The sequence below is a fragment of the Macrobrachium rosenbergii genome, chromosome 21 (genome assembly GCF_040412425.1).
Source record: "Macrobrachium rosenbergii isolate ZJJX-2024 chromosome 21, ASM4041242v1, whole genome shotgun sequence".
Taxonomy (NCBI): domain Eukaryota; kingdom Metazoa; phylum Arthropoda; class Malacostraca; order Decapoda; family Palaemonidae; genus Macrobrachium; species Macrobrachium rosenbergii.
The window spans coordinates 49,051,881-49,071,220 of record NC_089761.1 but is presented as its reverse complement, the minus strand read 5'-3'; the positions used below and the strand labels follow the sequence as shown (position 1 = coordinate 49,071,220).

Sequence of the window (19,340 nt, the reverse complement as noted above, 5' to 3'; positions counted from 1 at the left end):
TTGCAGAAGCTCTCCCATTTGTTTTTATATATATGTGTGTGTGTGTGTGTGTGTCTTTTACTGAATGCATATGAGAGAGAGCGAGCGTCATAAATATACATAAATTATACAAGTGGAAATAATCGGCAAAAATGAATCGGAAACCAATTATATTTACGTTGTATAACTTATGCTACCTTCATATATTACAACATGATTGGGAATATTTGATTTGGCATCGGTCTATATGCGCACACAAACACACACACGCAAAGGATACTCAAGGTCACATTTAGAAGAAATGAAAGCAAAATCCGGGATAAATACAGAGCGAACACTCCCTCTGTGTGCTTAATCCGCCTTTACCGCTGAGATTTTAGGCTTAAGGAGGTCAGTTTCCTTAAGGGTAAAATGACCAAAGGGATCTTAACTGCGAACGATATAGTCCGGGAAAACCGTCCTCTCACCCGCCACGACATTTTGGTTTACCTATAGTAGCTGTGTACCAAACATCATAATTGCCAGTCAAGGTGGGGATTCCTGTCAACCTTTGACCTCCTTCTTGGCATTCAGGCAGACATATAGGACAGGATGAACAGTGAAGATTCTGGCAGAGGACATGACACACCCATGTTCCACTTCTAGTTTTCCCTGCTGGATTGGAGATTGAGGTGGTTTTGTAGAATTGCCGATTATTTGACTTCGGCTTCCCCTTTTCCTTTAGGTATTGATGCCCTGTCATGAGAACGTAATCAGTTATTTCATCTCCCACCTTATCGTCAGCCATGGATGCAGATATTTTAGAAATGTATGTGGTAATTTCTTGCCATTACCAGCTGGTAAGAGTATGTCAGTTGAGTAGACCAGTCAGTCAGGAAATATCTCCGTGGCAAAAGGGATTGTTTGCTGAACAGGTGTTTGAATTTTGTACTTTGCATGATGGTCAGTAACTTGGCTAGTGTCATCTAAAGAAGAGAGCAGCTTTTGGGTTGTTGCATGATCTGGTTATGCCCTTGGAGAGAATTGTTTTTGTCCAGCCAGGTGGATGTCCACCTTTTCCTAGAGTCCCAGATTATTTAGTGATGTAAAAAAAAATACTTATGTAATTGGTTCAGTGAGAGAAGCTATTATCGTGTCATTGGTCCTCAGCATATTTTTAGTTCCCTTAGGATCATCAGGGTCTTCTGTTTCAGTCAAAAAAAGTTACGGAGCCACAATATCTCATCTTGAAGCACAATGTATAGATCTTTGTTATATGTAGAGGGAAAACATTTATGCCAACATTTCGAACAAGGAATCCCTTTAAAGAATGTTCCAAATTAGATCTCTCTGTTTAGGAAGTCTTTCTAAGATCTAGTGGAGCGAAATTTCCCTATCATATTACGCTTAGGGCTAACCTTCCCCTTCCCCTCAGGATGATATTAGTATCCTTAAGAAAATTTATTAAGCTCTAAAAGTTTTTTTAATGTTAGCAGTTAAGAGCAGAAGTCTGTATGTATATCTTTGCTGTTGACTTCTTGAAGACCAAAATTTCAGGAAAAGGAGACATTCTACTGCTCCCATTCCCTTACTGACACTTTTGGGCATGCAAATAGCAGTGAAAAGTGCCTTCACTTGGTTTAGGCTTACCCTTTGGTTTTATTGGTATGCCGCTGGCATGAGGACTCAAAGCTCTTCATGTTTTTCTCTGTCTGTGGGTCATACTAAGAAGCAAGTTTCTAAGATAATTTGATTTTATAAACTTTAATTTTTAATGCCATTTTTTTGGCAAGTTTGTTAGGGGTACTAAATGACATTTGCAAATTTTCTAAGTAAGGCAAGTCAGAGGTGGTTGGATACATAGTTAGGCCATGTTGTAGAAGTGGGACATATTGCATGTTTCTTGAGGTATTTTTGGCAGTTAGACCTAACTAACTCCTCTCCACATTCCTATTTCCTCATCATGTCATTCTGTATGACTGAAGACTTCTGTGGATGGTCTGCTTGTATGTTGAACATGATGGTAAAGCTTCATATTGTCCGTGAATATGTTGAATTGGTGTGTACATGCCCCTCTTCAGGATCAGCACTGTATGTATAGGTTTGATGTAGAAGCAAACATATTACTAGGTCATTTACACACAGGCAAGTTTTTTATGTCTTATCAGTGTTAGTAGTGCCTGTCATCTTAAGTACCAAGATGACTGTTTTCGTTTGTTATAGCTTATGGTCTCGGCAACTCTTCCTCCACACCAAAATTGAGATTTGGTTACTAAGCTTGTTACTAAATTAAGTTTTGAATAGAAAAAATTTTTCATAATGTAACTGAGAACATTTACCCCACTGTGCTCCACATTCTTAATATCAAAAGGAAGAATGAGCTGGGTAAATGCTGCTGGGAACTGATGGATCTGATACTTACTCATAACATTACTTTTCTACTGCAAGTAGCTTGTCTTTGGAGAATTTTTGTTTGGGCAACATGGGACAAATTAAAAGGGGCACTAAAAGTAAGGGTTTTTTTAAAAAAAAAAAAAAAAATTGATGGTGACAGCAAACCTGGCGGCATTGGATTTGAGCTCCCAACTTACGAATTAGGTGTTCGGGGAAAAAAATCGGCAGCCAGTGGGAGGGCCCAGAAAATCACCCAGAGCGTAGGCAAAGACTGGACCAAATGGGAAACCAGGGAGAAAGTATGCAGTGCACAAGACAAAGGAAAGTACTTGCGTGATAGCATTTTTGTGATAGATATATGGTGCTAGTCCTGTTGGGTAAAACTTTCATTCTGAGAAGGCTATGGAGGTTGCATCATCTCCGTTGTGTTGTTTAAGATACTGTAGCGCATAATGAAGGAAAGGAGGAGATGAATGCGTGTATCAAAAGAATGAATAAGACAAGTGGAGTCAATAAAGAAAATGAAGTTTGGCAAGCAAATGAAAGAAGTGTTTAATGTAACATTAGTAAAAAAAAGACAGAGAAATGTAGGGAAATGATGATGTACAGAAACCAGTTGAAGAAATGAAGATCTCTCTCCAGGTTTGGGAGAAAACTAGTAAGGTAGAGAATAGTGGGAGTTTGTCTACAGGGAGAAGAGGTGAGGGACCGTGGGTGGCATTAGTTTAGAACATTAGAGGAATGAATACTTGGAGTGAATAAGATAAGAATCTACCTTGTAAAGGGAAGAAAGAAAATGTTTGGAAGTGCAGAATGGAGGACAATACCTAAATACTTGAAAGGCATTTAATTTAAAGTTGAAAATAGAGAAATTAAAGATTTAGTGAAAGAAACTATTGGAACAGTGCAGATAGTTTATATTTTGAAAGCCTAATAAATGGAAGAGAATGAATAGTAACTTTGGGATGGTGAAATGACCAGGGGAACCAATAGAGAAGTGAACATTGAAGAGGTTGGGTGAGCTATAAAAATATGGAGAATCGTCAAGCTGGGCAACCATCAAAAATGCCATTTAACTGTGATAGATGTTGAAAGAAATGTTAAGAAGACCTTTGAAAATTAACAATAATCATCTTGGCGCTAAGTCAGAAAAATCACCTGCAGAGGTGATGTTTATAACAAGGTAGCCAGAGGAGAAGTACCATACAAAACAAAGAAACTTTGAGATCATGAGAAGTCCTTTGACAGTGTGCCAATAGGAACAAGCAAATGGGTATGATTTATGAAGGTAGAGGGTACCAAAAAGATTTATTATTTAACCCAAGATCACTAGTGAAGGGGATAGCTGGGATTTCAGAATGAGATAAATGTTGGTGTTTGTCAAGGATCAGTGTGGACCCTTTTATTGTTTTGAGCACCCAGTAATGGAAGAGATTGCAGAAGAACCTTCATGCATATGAATTGATGTTAATATCAGAGTCAAAGGAAACGGTTTTAGTAGTGTTTAAAAGATCGGAGAATGGATTGGAGAAGAGAGGGCTGAAAATCAGTGTAAGCAAAACCAAAATTACTGTCAACAAAGGAAAGGAAGGATAGAGTACTGATGTCGAAAGTGTATCACATGATTGCTGTGGTAGAGATGTAGGGGTAAATGCAACACTGCATTGATTGCAACAGGTGCTGTCACGTTGATCAAAATTGCAAGATCTGAATGAGGTAAAGTATTTTCGGTATGTGGTGTAGCAATAAGGGCGAGGAGTAAAAAGATAGAAGTGGATTATCTGATGGTTGAGAGGCATATCAAAATAAGATATGGAATGATGAGTGAAATGCATAAATAGCTCAAGTACACTGGTATGATTTTGTCCGATGAGAAAGTAGCAGATATGTGGGTGTTCAAAACCTGAATAATTTATTTGGGATGATTTGAGGAACAATTGGAGAAATGGCAGAGTGCCATCAGTGGGAATGCTCATACAATTTTGAAGATGAAGATTTGTATCTGATATGAATTCAGGCAAAAGTAGTACAGGTTACTAGTGAAAGGAAAGAACTCAATGCATATCTAACCCTGTAATATTTAAAGGGAAAACTAATTGAAAGGTATCGGTGGTGGTGTGATATTCAAAATTTTTATGATTTTTTAAAGAAAATTCTAAGGCCATAGGTTGTCTGTGTGATGTAACTACTGTATAAACATTTTAATGGTATAAAAACTTGAACATTTGAATTATTATAACTGATGCTGTCACTAACATTTATGGTTTTGCTTACAAGTAATTATTAGGTAAAGTTTTGCATTAGTTTTTTGTTTAAAAAATTTTTGAAGTATGTCATCCATTCTTTTTGGTAAATAATGATAGGTTTTTGAAGCTTGATGAATTATTTTATCCCTGCAACAAGAAAACTGTTGCTTTTATATCAGTTCATATATATGGTTTTAGGTATTAATTTTTAATAATTAATATGGAAATCGCATTTTTAGTAAATACAGTGTTTTTGATAAAGCTTTTATGCTTCCCACAAGGTGAAATTTCAGTTCCCTTAGTCATTTTGTTGTATAAATTACAAAGCAGTTGACAAGTATAAATGCTTAGTGGAAATGGTTTAATTATATTAAAGCTATCAAAAAGTTCTTAAAAGGAGCAACAATGAAGAGTATGTGGAATCTTGGAATATGTTCACTAGTCTCCAACTGTAGTCAGGTCTGTCATGGGATAAATTTTCTTTGATTGAGAGGTAATATTATTTTAAAAGTTGCTTATAATTGAATTCACCATTGAAATGTAATGTTTCCAATTGTCATTTGATGTGTTTTGAACTCTGAAACTTTTGTTGAAAATTAGTTACTAATGTGCTAACCCTCCCATCTCATGCACGCACACACCCATAACATTTTTGGGGGACCTCAGTAGAAAACAGGAAGGTTTGGCTGGCAAAAAACAGAAATAACTAAATGAAATGTGAAAATGCTATTGCAAGGACACATCCTAACCATGGGTGCTGGACAGGTTGAGGTGTGATGCCTTTGTGCCCTGCCTTTTAACCCGTTCAGAAATTAGGACAGTGGTATTTACAGGAATACCTACGTAGCTGGGGAAGGATTCTCTCTCTCTCTCTCTCTCTCTCTCTCTCTCTCTCTCTCTCTCTCTCTCTCTCTCTCTCTCTCTCCAGTTATTGGTAACTGGTAAAATTTTACTGGGATGTGTTCAACACTATAATATAACTTGAAGTAACATTTAATTTCTGTAGTTTTCCTAAGTAAAAAACTCAATCTGAATTTTACTGCATTTTCATTAAATTAAATATGTGAAATTCAGGGATCCTATAGTTCAACAACAGTAAGAGCACCTAGCAAACGAAACAAATAATCGCGTGTAAGTTATGCAATGAAAATGTTACAAAGAGCATTTGTCATTGGCTGATGGTGATGACATTACACAGAAAGACAGAGGGCAGCACATTAGACTAAATAGAACATGAATAATACTTCATCCTAGAGGAAACACCATGTGTAAACAAGCCTGCGTCTTGCAGATATCTTGACTACATTTGCAGGTGTTATTACATAAAAGGAAACTTGTTGCAACGACTGTGGTAGAAAAAAAACAGTTATAGGCAACTAGTAAAATAATGTTTGAAATACAAAATTTTTCTCTTATCCCCTTTTCCTCTCTTGTACGAGTTTGTACAAGATAAAAAGTGTGATAAGGCTGTGTATTATGAACAGATTTGTATACATATGTGTAGTTAGGCTAATGAAAATTTACATTTCCAAATTATAATTGTTAAAACAATGGTATTGGTTGTCAAGGCTGGACAGGTAACTTAATTGCTTTTAGATACTGATTTACAAGTTGAGCTATTGTCGTGCAGTCATAGTTTTATTATTTAGAGTATGTTTCTTTTAATTACATAATGACACCTTCAAATTATGAGAGAGAAGTTATTTGGGATAATTCAACATATATTCATCACTTAATAGTATAGGGTTTTCATACTATATGTAACACAACTAGTTTTAGACACTAAATTTGGATTTTTTTTTTTCTCTTGCTACTTGCTATACCATCCCCTCTTGATTTAGGGGAGCCGCTGTCCCTCTCACTCCCCTGCTCCACTACGGGTCTCCTGGCCAATGTGCCACCCCCTCTGTACTCGGCGGTCACCCCAGACTCCTCTCCCCTGCGAGGCCAATCAAAGGTCCATTCGCTGTCTACCGTCTTATCGCCTGAAGGTTTAACCCATGCAACAGGCAGTGTAGAAGCCACATCTACTTCGCCTAATAAGGATGGCTCCTTCAGTATGTTTTGTTTCAAGATTTTTTTTTTTGTTTTCCTGTGGCTTGCTTTTTTTTAGTTTTGGATGATGCTGCATGGCTGGTTTCTTGCTTGTAACACCTTTTGAAGTACAGTACATTTTATTACTTATCACCAAGGCTGATGATGTAAATTGCTTTCCAAATTAATATTTTGTAAGCTTGTAGTCATTTGGTATTGGTAACATCTCAAGGATTGAGTTGCAATTTAGACAATAATGACCTAAAACTTGAAAATTATTTTACTCTTCTACAAATTATACTATAAATGAATGATATACATCAGTTTATAAATGTATATTGAAGGTAAGTACTTGATGTATGAGTCTGCTATTACTGTAGTGAATTGTTGTTTCCTGTTTTTGCATTTCTAAAATCATATGGTAAGGCTCTGCAGGACATTTAAAAAAAAATGTCGTGTTGATTTGAATGTATATCCCAACATTAGCTAAACTTTTATGGGTAGTACGCGTAAATTGTCTATAAGAAGTAGAATTGATACGTTTGAAGGTAATGCTGATTTATAAGATGAATGTGTATAGAGATATTTTCATGCTATGGATTATTTATTAGTTCCTTAGGAAAAAGTTTGTCAAGGGAAAAGTTTAAGACCATGAATGTTATAAGGCTGAAATCCATATCTGACCTCAGGAAGTACACTTTCAGGAGGATGCTATGAAACCCAAGTACAAACCTCATGCAGTGTAACAGATCTTGTATTAAATTACTGTGGGTTTTGGACTGTTGTTCTGTCAGTAGTTCTTATGCCAAATTTTTATGTACTATGGCTTAAGGTAATAATGGTTGGAGTTTGTAAAAATTTTTTGAAGTTTTGTTTAATTTTGTGAGAGCCACAAGAAATATTTGACGTAACTTTGGAAAAAATTAGTTTTATGCTCAAAAGTAAAAGTGTTAGAAGAGTAAACAGATAGCTGATAAGTTGTATTTTATTCCCAGTAGTAAGCAAGCTTCAGTGGACAGTATTAAAGACTGCACTTTTTCCTCTCTTGCTTTCATCCTTACTCCTGCATTTTTGTGCTTTTGCCTTTTTACTGCTTTCTTACAGAGCATTTATAATGAATGTGTAGGGTACATACAGACATTGTAAGTTAAGAATGCATGAATTAGGCGGGTGGTATACTTCTTTTCGGATTGAGTATTTCCTGTGAAAAGGTAATTTTTAATTTTAATTTTGTCAGCTTTTATTTTGAGTTTGCCATTAAAGAAGCAGTTTGTTCAGATGTGATTATTTCAGTTCAATGGGGTATTATGTTGAAATTGCTGATTTAGGTTATAAAGAAAGTTCTAAAGCAAATTTGGTAAGGAAGTGACAGGTTTACAGGTCTTAAGGAGAGGAATGTTTGTCACAGATCTTTTATCTGCAAGGGCTGTGGAGTGATTCAACTTTTTCCTCTTGTCTGAATGCATGTGTGGCACTGTAAACAGGTGGTTCACAGTTTTTCTTTGATGTGTACATCCTGATGTGATTGTGCAGTTTAATATGTTTATCATGAGGGTGCCAGTTAATATTTAAAGGTGGTCATTTTAAGATTTTGATGTATCTGGTACAGTGATGTGATTAACTTTACTGAATAATTGCAAATCCCTGGCATGTATTTTTGGGATGTATAGAAAAGTAGTAACTCTGAAGTCCCACCAATTCCCTGAAACTTGGTTTTTTATTGGCATGTATGTCATGAATATGGAATTAAAAGATTGAAGGCTTAACAGATTTTATGGGTCTACTGTAAGCCATAGGAGCTCTTCCTCATAACCTGAGGTGATGAGCTACAGTTGGAAGTGATTGCAAGGGGATTAAAGGTGAAAGCACTTCTGCTTATAAAAAAAAAAAGACAGAAACATTGCTCTTTGACTTTTTGGTACAGATCTTTAGTGGTGAAAGGGAAATTGGAGATGAATAATGATGACAAACACCAGCACTTGAACAGAAACTTCCTTATTTCTTGCTAGTTTGTGGGACTCAGTTTCTTTTATCATGGATCAATCTATAAAGGAAGATAATAATTACATTAAGATTATATATATGATAATGGAAATTTCACGTGATGATGTAAGAAGCTAGCAGGAAAATCTTAGTCAGACATAAAAATACAAATAAAAATTTGTCAAATTAATAATTTAGAAATTTGTCTCTTAAGTTGTATAGAGAACTCAACCACTCCAAGTTTTATTTCATTCAATCTGCAAATAAGGACTGAAAATGAGTCCACATTTATAAGGTGGTTATGTTCTTTATTGCATTGGTGAATGGCACTAAATGATGGTTTGCGTAATAGCTTGTTTGTCATGGTTGATTTTTCAGTGTCTGAGGACGCGAACTCTGAACTGCCCCTTTGAATTTTTCCTTCATCCACTGCATTTGTGACCAGTAGGTGACTGCGGCCTACTTGGTGTTACTTGCAAGGATCCTTGAACTTGATTAAATTTTGTGTTGTGGTTTAAAAATGACTTTATTTTGGGGAAGAATTTCTTCAGTAGCTATCAAATTTTCCTTTAAATTAAAATGCTTTTTCCATCAAATGTAATTAGAAAATACATAACCACTTCTAGCAAGGGCAGTCTTATGTCTTCAAAAAATTTTATATATTACTGATAGGTTGGTAGGTAGAGATAATACTTACTTAGAAGGGACAGGAAAATGAAAATGCATGAGGTTAGGTTACAATTTAATCAAACAAATGAAGAAAGCATTATAAATAACACCAGCACAAGTCACAACAGATATATGTAAACCTCGACTTTGGACCGGGTACTAAAGCAGTACATATAATGTACATATATCTCTCACTGCTGTATACATCACATTCAGCGTGCACGTTTGCTACAGAAATTTAAAAAAAAAATACAATAGGTACAAAGGTGAAAAAGGGAAAAAGTAAAAGTAAAGTTAGTGATGGAAAACATGGCTGGACCTCCATCCTGCATGGAATTCATATTTAATACACAAAGGGAATGGTACACATTAATAAGCCCTCAGCTGCTTACAGCATCTGGAATATGAAATTATAAAATATATACATTTACAAAACTTGTATATATATATTTTATGCAAAATATACTCCAAAATTTTAAGAATTCTATATATTATTTACTTAACTATCACTAACAGAAAGGTACTGTATCAGAATACGTACTGCACCTGCATAATATATGCAGTATTGGTTGTGGTAGTTAGGGTAATTATAAAAAATAAGTATTAAAATTTAAGCATGTAGAAACCTACTTGAGATAGCTGGAATAACAGACTATAGATATTAAGAAATTTCAACAGAGAACCTAACTCAGTGAAATGTACTTACAGATGATGTGTGACTTATTACATTCAGATTTATGAGTTCTTTATCAGCTGTGTTGGTTTGTATTATCAGTTGGGTTATCAAAAAAAAGGACAAAATTATGCCAGTTTTTGCTGGAGAGAAAATAATGAATTTGAGTCTTATATTTTTAACTTGTGTTGATCGTAAATCTGGAATCATTTAGTAGTAGATGTATGGTAAGAGTTGGAATTTATTTTATCTAGTTCTGATTATCATGTGGAGTTTATTACCTTAATAGAAAGCAAGCGAGTAGAAGGCTGCTGTAGTGGTGGCAGAGTTAGAAATTTCATAAATGTGACCTTTTCTGTATGTACAATGTAAGTATGATGCTTCAGTTACAGTCAGGCCAAGTGATTGAAGATGCACTTGATCATGCAATATGACCTCAGATTCAGTTTATTTTTTGGTTATGGTATGTGAAAGATAAACATCGATTTTCTGGACTGGATCATTAGAGATACCAACTTTTACTTTCTGTTGAGAACAGTAAAGTTATGACTTGAAAATTTCTTTAAGGTACTATAGCTGTCTTCCTGTAAGTGTAATGAAAAATAAATATGGACTTGTGTTCAGGAACATTTCTTGTAGAAATTATTAGAATTTTAGGGTTTTCTCAAGATAGAGATTAGTTATCCTATTAAGAGATAGTTGTCCTGTTAAAGGAAGAGTAACAGATGGGTTAACACATTACACAAAGGCCAGAGAATTCATATATAAATATTCCATCCCCATTTTTAAATTATGCTTTATTCCTCTTAATCTTCTAAGAGTTATTAGCTAACTCTGCACTTTTTTTATTTTATTGAGGCTAAAGTATATTAAGTTGAAAGTTGTCTTGCAGTTGAGAATCAATTGCATGTTTCTTGCATGGAAAGCTAAACAGATAAGTTAGCCAGTATAATTATAGAAAAGTTTCTTTCAGCAAATTTGTTTGGTAGTTAGTCTTAATTGAAGTTTTGGGCACTCAGGTGCTAAAAGTCTCCATGTTTTTGTGAGTGTGATGCCAATTAATTTTGTGAGTATTATGTTAAGGTAACTTGTTTCTTGTAGTGAATGGGATTAATTTTGTAATGTGAGAATTGTGGTATTGAAATTAATGGGTTACTAAAAGTTCTGAAGAGTTTAATGAAATTGTAATATTACTAGAACTGAATTATATTTTCTTAGATGAAGCTAATAAAGATTTTGTTTCAAATTTACAGTTGAAAACCTCGAGTCAACTCAGGCATCACCCACTAAAGGGAAAGATACAGATGAGGAGGAACATGATCCTTGCCCTGACTATAAACCACTGATTCCTTTGCCTGAAAAGGTTGAAGTTCGCACTGGCGAGGAAAATGAAGAAGTATGTTTTAAGTATTTCCTCTGATGTATTGTTGGTAGTGTTAACAGTTTTGATTAGATTTGAAATGTGGATATGTAATGTGTTTTAAAGTATATCATGGTTTAGAGGGGAGGAATATATTCGTCTGTTATATTTCTTAATTATAAGAGCAAACAAATGGAAAGAAAACATTGTGAAATAGGCTAGGATTACGTAAATTAACATTGACTATCATAATGAATACAGGAACGAGAGTTTGTAAAAGCATATAAATGGAGTATATTTCAGGTTTTTATGTATATAAAATATTACTGGAATGATCAGAGTCAATATATTGCAATGTCTTGCTTTTGTAGGTGCTTTTTGAAGACCGAGCCAAGTTGTTTAGATTTATTGATAAAGAATGGCGTGAGAGAGGTACTGGTGTTATGAAGATTCTTCACAATTCATCTCAAGGGACTGCTAGAGTACTTATGAGGAGAGATCAGGTATGGGAACTAATTTTTATTTTCTGTAAAATATGATTTCATTTCATCACAGTACCATTAATCATAAATTGTCTTATTTCCAGTTTCACAGTAAAGGCAGTCCCTGGTTATCGGTGGGGTTTCTGTCGTGACGGTGTGACAAAAAGCGAGAATCGCCGATAAGCGAAATTTGGCATTTTTCCAGCGATTTTCGGTTATTGGTACCTCTGTTAGGTATGTACCGATGCCGATAAGCGGAAATCGGTGCTGAAAATCTCTGATTTTTGTTGCTAGACGCGCTGAAAAACCAGATCGCTGATAACTGGCGACTGCCTGTACCACTAATCATAAATTGTCGTATTTCCAGTTTCTCTGGAATCATATTAACCCTTAAACACCGAAGCCCTATTTACAAAAACGTCTCCCGTATGCCGGCGGCGTTCGGGAGCTAGCGCAAGCGGGAAAAAGTTTTTTAAAAATCACAGCACGCTTAGTTTTTAAGATTAAGAGTTCATTTTTGGCTCCTTTTTTCTCATTGCCTGAAGTTTAGTATGCAACCATCAGAAATGAAAAAATATCATTATCATATATAAATATTGGAATATATGACAGCGAAAAAAAAAACTCGTATATAATTGTATACAAATCGCTGTAAGCAAAACGGTTAAAGCTAATGAGTTAATTTTTTTAGTTGTATTGTACACTAAATTGCGATGATTTTGGTATATAACAGATTGTAAAACGATTAAAGCAACACAGAGAAAATATTATCAGAAAATGATGCATGAATTCGTAACGCGTGGACGTAAAAAAAAGTTCTTTTCAAAAATTCACCATAAATCGAAATAATGTGCTAGAGACTTTCCAATTGTTTCAGAATGAAGGAAATTGATTGAATATTACTAGACTGTAAGTTTTTTAGCTTACAATTGCATTTTTTTACCATTTCGATCGAGTTAAAGTTGACCGAAGGTTGATTTTTTTCTATTTATCGTTATTTATATGAAAGTATTTCAAAAATGGTAAAAGCTAAAAGCATGCTTTATTTTTTGTTGTATTCTACATGAAATTGCGCACATTTTGATGTATAACACTTTATGTAACGAATAATATAAAACGGCGAAAAAATTATGACAATGTGACTCAAGAAATGCTAGGATTTTTAGCGGAGTTCGCGCGCGTGGATGGAAGGAAAAAGTTTTTTTCAAAAATTCACCATAAATCGAAATATTGTGCCAGAGACTTTCTGTTTGTTGCAAAATGAAGGTAAATGATTGATTGTTACTAGAATGTAAGATAATTTTGGCTTACGATTGCGTTTTTCGAGCATTTCAAATGAGTTAAAAGTTGACCGAAGGTTGATTTTTTTCTATTTATCGTTATTTATATGAAAATATTTCAAAAATGGTAAAAGCTAAAAGCATGATTAATTTTTTGTTGTATTCTACATGAAATTGCGCACATTTTGATGTATAACACTTTATGTAACGAATAATATAAAACGGCGAATAAATTACGACAATGTGACTCAAGAAATGCTAAGATTTTTTGCGGAGCGAAGGAAAAAGTTTTTTTCAAAAATTCACCATAAATCAAAATATTGTGCTGGAGATTTTCCGTTTTTGCAGAATAAAGGTAAATATCCCTGCAGATGTTCTCAGACGCGTCCAATTTTGGGTGGGGAGCACATCTAGCCAACCTCAGGACGTCAGGAGTTTGGTCGGACGAACAGAAGAAGCTCCACATCAATGTCAAGGAACTGTTGGCCATTCACCTCGCTCTCCAGGACTTTTCGACCCACGTCTCAGGCCAAGCAGTCGCTGTTCACGCCGACAACTCGACGGCTCTAGCCTACATCCGGAAACAGGAGGTACCCATTCCTTCGCCCTGTTCAAAGCTGCGAGGACCTTCTTCTGTGGGCGGACAGCAACAGGGTGGCCCTGTTCCTCGGTTTGTGCAGGGAAAGCTGAGCGTCCTGGCGGACCAACTCAGCCGTCCGGAACCAGACTCTCCCACGGAGTGGACCCTGCACCTGCAAGTGTGCCTAGATCTGTGGAATCTGTGGGGCACTCCCATAATAGATCTCTTCGCCTACCTCCAAGAACCATCGTCTCCCAGTGTTCTGCTCACCAGTTCCAGACCCACTGACTCACTTGGTGGACGCCATGCTCCTAGACTGGACGAACCTGTTTGCCTATGCCTTCCCTCCTTTCGGGCTCATCAGGCAAGTGATAAACAAAGTGAAATTTCATCAGAAGGTCGAGCTGATCCTCGTTGCCCCGTTCTGGCCAAGGAAGGAGTGGTTCCGGACCTGCTAGATCTCCTGATAGACTTCCCAAGGCTTCTCCCTCAAAAGAAGTCGCTTCTCAGACAACCCCACCTAATGAAGTTCCACCAGGGATTGTCCACTCTCGCTCTGACAGGCTTCAGACTGTCAGGAAACTCATCAGAGCGCGAGGTTTTTCAAGCAAGGCTGCAGAGGCTATTGCGAGGTGCAGAAGGGACTCCTCTAGCAAATTATACCAATCCAAGTGGACAGTCTTCAGGAACTGGTGTAGAAAAAATAGTATCTCCTCTTCTTCGACGTCTATAACTCAACTTGCCGATTTTTTCATTTACTTGAGGGATTCAAGAAAATTGATGCCATCAACCATCAAGGGCCACAGAGCTATGCTGTCCTCCGTCTTCTACCAAGGGGGGTTAGACCTATCAAATAACCGAGACATGTCAGACCTCCTCAAGTCCTTAGACACAGCTAAGACCCCAAAACCTGCCCTTGCCTGGAATTTAAATGTAGTTTTGAGGTGGTTGATGTCTCCAAGGTACGAACCTTTAGAAGATCTTTCTCTTAGAGACCTCACTAAGAAATCCCTTTTTCTGGTTACTTTAGCAACGGCAAAGAGGGTTAGTGAAATACAAGCCATTGACAAGGAAGTGGGTTTTTCACAAGGTAATGCTGTTTGCTCTTTCACCTTGAATTTTCTGGCCAAGAACGAGTCTCCTTCCAACCCGTGGCCTCGGTCCTTCACCATTCAGAACCTCTCCGAAGTGGCTGGCCCTCAAGAATTGTTGGCTTCTTTGTGCCCCGTTAGAGCTATCAACACTTACTTAGCCAGAACGGCCAGCATCAGAGGACGTTCCTCTAACCTGTGGTGTTCAGTGAAAGATCCAACCAAACCTTTATCCAAGAATGCCATGGCTTTCTTCATCAAGGAACTCATCTTAGAGGCGCACAGGCACATCAACGAAGAGGACGACGCCTAGTCAAGTCTCACATTCACGGCGTGCGCTCAATAGCAACTTCAGTGGCTTTCCGTCATAATAAGTCACTTTTGCAGATCACACAGAGCACCTTCTGGAGGTCGAAGTCGGTGTTTATGTCTCACTACCTTAGGGAGGTCGAAGTTGCGTATCAGGACCTGTTTGCGTTAGGTCCCGTGACGGTAGCAGGCTTGGTTTTAGGGGAACACACTAGGGGTAGGTTCTTTATCTTTCCTTCCCCTGTGGTTTTATGGTTGCTTAGTTAATGGGAAGCTGGGGTGCTCAGTTCACCTGGAGTACCCTCCATTCTAGTTGAGCTGCTGAGGGTATAGGGAAGGGGATGTATTTAACTGTTTTTAGGTTAGGCGGTGAGACCCGTTTTCAGTCTGGTTGCTTTCCAATTGCTCAGGGCAAGAGCAAAAGGAAGTCACCCCTTGTCTTATTCAGCGGTGTACTTCCCTGACTGCTTGGGTTGTTATGGAGCAGAGTGGCTAGCAGTGCTTACGCTCAATGCCTCTGCAGGTAATGGAGCTTCAACCAGCAGCAGTACCTCCCTGCAAAAGCCCATCTACCAGGTAAGGTGACTCCTGCCCTTTTGTTGGTAGGGATCCTTAAGATACCCATGGTTAGAGTTTGTTCCTTTTCTTTTTTTTTTGTGTGTAACCTTTCAATAACTGGTACCTCATCCCCTGCCCTTCCACCTTAAATGTGGAATCAGCTTTTATAGTGGTTTGGTAAGTCATTATAATGAAAATGACATTTTTATGATAAAATGATGTTTCATTATACTTACCAAAACACTGTAACGTAAAGGCCTCCTCCTCCCCGCAGGGGGAGACGTTATCTCAGGTTTTCACTAATTGTGTATACCGAGAATGAAACTGACCTGAGTCTATGGGTATGTCTCCTGCCACGCTACCCCCACCGGCATCCGGTGGGGTTGGGTCTCCCGCCAATTGTATCAGCGTTCCAAACAAAGTTTGAAAATTTATATCTCGGACGTGTCGATTTTAAAGAGATAAAAGCTTTTACAGTGTTTTGGTAAGTATAATGAAACATCATTTTATCATAAAAATGTCATTTTTGTCAGTTATCATGATTTAAATGAAAATATTTAAAAACTGTTAAAAGCTAAAAGAATGATTTATTTTTGGTTGTATTCTACATGAAACTGCGCACATTTTGATGTATAACACTTTATGTAACGAATAATATAAAACGCGAAAAAATTACGACAAGGTGACTCAAGAAATGCCAGGATTTTCAGCGAAGGAAAAAGTTTTTTCAAAAATTTACGGATGCCCTCAGGACACCCCGATGCTTCCTAGGGGTCGTAAAGGCACAGGATGTGGTCCTTGGTCCCCTTCGGTCACACGTGGCGCACAACACGGCGTTGAGAAGCTGGGTCATCTTGGGTGCTTGGTCCCTCTCCAGCATCCCAGTCTAAAACTCGTCTCACACGCTCACTACCGACAGGCAATATGCGCCTTTCACGGTCCTGACGACGTTGGGACATCTCTGCAAACGTCCTGTTGCCTCACAAATACGCAAACACTCGCCAAAGTTCTGCAAAACACGGATGTGTCAAAAAATCGCTCTCGGACGATGCGGCGCTGATGCTTTCTGGTACGGGAAGGAAGAAATTCGCGCATGCGCGTCTGGGTGATGCTTATAAACAAAACAACAGCTTGATCCGTGAACTCCCAGCATCCCTCAAGGCGCGTGATATAAAACCTTTCGCAAACTAGGCCTATAATTATTTTTCCGCGAATATTTTAAAAGAAGCATTTTTAGTCGACGTATGGTACGTCCACTTGACACCCAACAGACAATTTTAGTCGACGTATGGTACGTCCAGTAGGCGTTTAAGGGTTAATCAAGCTCCAGAAATCAGCTACTCAGATATACTGTCTTGCTTACTGGTTTTACTTATGCTTCAGCCCCACTTTTTGTAGGGGCTTGCTGCAGCCAACATCAGTTTCTGAGAATTGCTGTAGTGCCCTCATTTTAGCCAATTTTGATTCCCTATATCTTCATTGTATTTTTTCCAAATTGGTCATGGTATTGGCATTTTATTGATTTGATTAAGTTTGTTTAAGATTTTTATGGTGGTTTTCTTGATCAGTAATCATGGTTACTGTTTGTTATTTTTTATTTATGTTTTTCTTTTCATCAGTGTATTCACAGTTCTGGTCAAAACCATTCCCAGTCCTTCAGCTATTCAATCAGAATCAGCTCATGCACCAGTGCTGATACTGTAGTGCAAGTACTGAACTCATTCTAAATTCATCCCTCAACTACAGTCATCCATGTGGTCACTTTCTCATTGAGCTACATATCTCCCTCCACCCGTAAAAGGAAGATATCCATATCTCCAGTTACTAGGTTGACCCAGACTACCTGGGTCAAGGCAAACAGTCTGGACTTCTCTGCCTAGAATAGGAACCCTGGAACTGCTGACCATACCTAGATTCTCCAGTACACCCAAAGTACCACATGCACCCTTTAAGAAGGCAAGGTTTGATTTTGCAGACGACAGATTTTTACCTGTAGAGGAACCCAATGAAGAGAATGGTGAAAATCTTCAAAGATTGCAACAGAAGGCTCTATTCTTATTGTTTCCAGACTACAAGATTTTTAATATTGGGCTACATTCTAAATTACTGTAAGAGGGTCTTGTGGCTGAGTGAAGACCTGTCTATTCTTCAACCGAGGGCTCTTATCATCTTTTGCAGCCTGTCACCCTTCAGTCACCGTAAAGTCTTTGCAAAGGATGCTCATTGCCTTTTACTCCAGGACTGGCAACCTTTCTCCATTAGAGATTTTGTGAATTACTGGTTTTGTAGAAATACTTGCCATCTAGACCTGGCAAAAGTGGCTTTTGGAAGCATTAGTTCCTTTTTTGTTGGAGGAAGTAAAGTCTTTGGAGGAGGATGTCTATTAAAGTTAAACAGTTGACCAATTGCTTCCCTTACTTCTGTCCCAAGTTTGGCCTTGGTCAAAGTGGTATTCTGTTTTAAAAATTCACCTTCCTTCCATTCTTACTACTTTGGCTGTTTCAGTATTTGTAATCCTCTGTGGGTTGGTTGTTTTGGATCCAACAGTATCCAAAAATCCAGTGACTAATGATGGGTCAGTGACTTGAAGTAATACCAATGGTAGTCCCTTGTCTGGTAAAGAAATTAGTTTATGCTCTTCCAGTGTCGATTTAGTATTTGACTGAAAGTTAATTGTATTCTTAACTGCTATTAAAGTAGACCCCACCAAACCCCCCAACAGTTTAGGGGGCTGTCAAGGAGAATTCTATTAAGAGCTAAAATATTTGAAACACTTGGAGAAAAAATGTACTAGACAATCATCTGGGCCAGCCAAGCAACCTTTTTTGATTTGAATACTGACAAACTTATTGACGTGAAGATATAAGCTATCTTTAACAGTAGGTAAGTATCCAAATAAATTTTACTGGGTGGGAGAGTCTGACCAACTTAGTCGCTGATTGGTTGGCGCCAGGCTTTCATAAAGCCCATTGGCTAAAGTAGCAGGTGTCTGAATTTTTAACCCAGGGCTGTGCCTTGCCATTCTCCTTATGATAGAATAGAGTAGAGTCTTCTGGGTTATGTTCAACGATGGTTTCCATTGGAGGATGGCGATGACCTCCTTATATCGGAGGTGGCGATGATGGTCATTGTCACTGCCTAGGATTTTTGTGTTTCTTACGATCTGCTGGTGTTGGGGGCTACTGCCATGTTCCCTCATGTGTGTGTAGATATGCCACCCCTTTTGTGTAGGTGAACAATGATCCTCTGGGAGAGTCGAGTCATGTAGTCATACTGAAGTACGAATGGCAGCGTCCATTATCAGGGCACAATTTTTGGTAAGCTACTCCTTTCCTCTTCATGAGATTGTTGCTATTGATGGGGTGTTCCTCAAGAGGTACTGAGCAGTCTTCCAAACCTTGTAGTAGATCATAAAGTCGACTTTTTTGTTTGCATCAGTGGATTTTACATGGCCGCCAGTGATGTTCTTCGAGGCTGCCTCATCTTTCTTATATTCGGTGTTCATGTCACCCCTGTTGAAAAGTCTAATGGTTGTCGCACTCTAGTGGGGCCGTCGTCCTCCTGATGATGAACAATGTTAGAAGGCACAACAAGCATAGGCATTCATGACTGAGGATTTAAATTTTCCAAGCATTCTGTTGCTACAAAGAAACTCATTCGAGAAAGTTAGAAATTACAAGCTAAATGGCATCCAGATGGCCTTATTGTTCAATAATAATAATA

At 37.7% G+C, this 19,340-nt stretch overlaps 1 protein-coding gene across 5 annotated transcripts in view; it reads left to right on the top strand.

The window, feature by feature from the left end:
- Nup358 (Nucleoporin 358kD) overlaps nt 1–19,340 on the top strand; it is a 138,835-nt gene that overhangs the window by 47,956 nt on the left and 71,539 nt on the right. For 4 of the 5 annotated variants that reach the window (XM_067123801.1, XM_067123798.1, XM_067123799.1 and 1 more), the window contains exons 20-22: nt 6,440–6,655; nt 11,211–11,353; nt 11,689–11,820. In XM_067123801.1, the coding sequence (XP_066979902.1) occupies nt 6,440–6,655; nt 11,211–11,353; nt 11,689–11,820 (491 nt within the window). The remainder of the gene's footprint in view (nt 1–6,439; nt 6,656–11,210; nt 11,354–11,688; nt 11,821–19,340) is intronic. The other variant, XM_067123800.1, reaches the window with a different exon arrangement.